The sequence below is a fragment of the Anneissia japonica genome, unplaced genomic scaffold, assembly GCF_011630105.1.
Source record: "Anneissia japonica isolate Jap-2015-1 unplaced genomic scaffold, ASM1163010v1 scaffold163830_len925_cov96, whole genome shotgun sequence".
In the NCBI taxonomy this organism is placed as follows: Eukaryota; Metazoa; Echinodermata; class Crinoidea; order Comatulida; family Comatulidae; genus Anneissia; species Anneissia japonica.
This window is the reverse complement of record NW_022731317.1, coordinates 1-931: the sequence shown is the minus strand read 5'-3', so window position 1 is coordinate 931 and position 931 is coordinate 1. Positions and strand designations below refer to the sequence as shown.

General features: G+C 38.3%; 1 protein-coding gene across 1 annotated transcript; it reads right to left on the bottom strand.

Moving 5' to 3' along the window:
• Positions 1-231: 231 nt before the first annotated feature.
• Positions 232-925, bottom strand: LOC117115341 (atlastin-3-like). Its single transcript, XM_033259090.1, has 2 exons — positions 891-925; positions 232-462 (listed from the first exon to the last, which is right to left on the bottom strand). The coding sequence occupies exons 1-2, from the start codon at positions 901-903 to the stop codon at positions 251-253; spliced, it is 225 nt and encodes a 74-aa protein (XP_033114981.1). The 5' UTR covers positions 904-925; the 3' UTR covers positions 232-250.
• Positions 926-931: the final 6 nt, after the last annotated feature.

Here is a 931-nt window from a genome sequence, read left to right as displayed (position 1 = left end):
TAGGCCTATTTTTTTTTTTTTTGGTGTGACTGCCGGACGTGCTCTGGTCGATGAGGGGAGCTTGACAAAACCGACGGGGGCGCTTAAGCCCCCCTGGCGCCGCCACTGCATGTGCTGTGTACATGTATTGCTCGTTACAACAGGATATTCTGTCGCAGTCACATGATATGCTGTGGCGTGGCACGTGTGGCATGCCGCTGTCTCGTGGCACTGTTGCGTGGCACAATGTGTGCCACTTTTGTAAATAGTTCTATACAGTACTTACACCTTGGTTGAGGTATCTGATCAACAAATTGAGTAAGAATGATCTTCCTGAGCGAAATATGCCAGCACATGACAAAACCATCACTGGCAAATCTTCCAACTGTGGTTGCGTCAAGACCATTTCAAGGGCTTCTTCATTTAGTATAAGTTTTTCTCTTGTAACCTCTGCTATCTGTACTGGATACCCATCTGACTCCTCTAAAATAAATACAGAAATATGAATACATTTATTATTAATTACCTTCACCAAGGAGGTATGATTAACTTTGGGGAAGAAAAGTTACAATATCAAGGTATTGATCTGTGTATGAGCAGAAGTATGGACATGGAGCGATTGCTTCAGTTCAATTTGTAATTAAGGTTAAGATTTCTATAATCAATGGGAAAAAAGTCTTTCTCTGCATCTACGGAATGCACATTAAAAATTATATAAACATTATTTATACAAACGATATAGTAAACTGTACCTGTGATAGTTATTAAAATCATTTATTCCAATCTTTATATTTTGATAAGTATGATTGCACCAGAACCTAAAATACCCAAAATAGTCAGTAAAATAAACTAATCACATGACCTATGATTCAGAACCAATAAAACTTCAACAATTTATAGAATTGTCTTACCTTGTGTGGACATCCCTGAACCACTCTGATCATTATAGTCC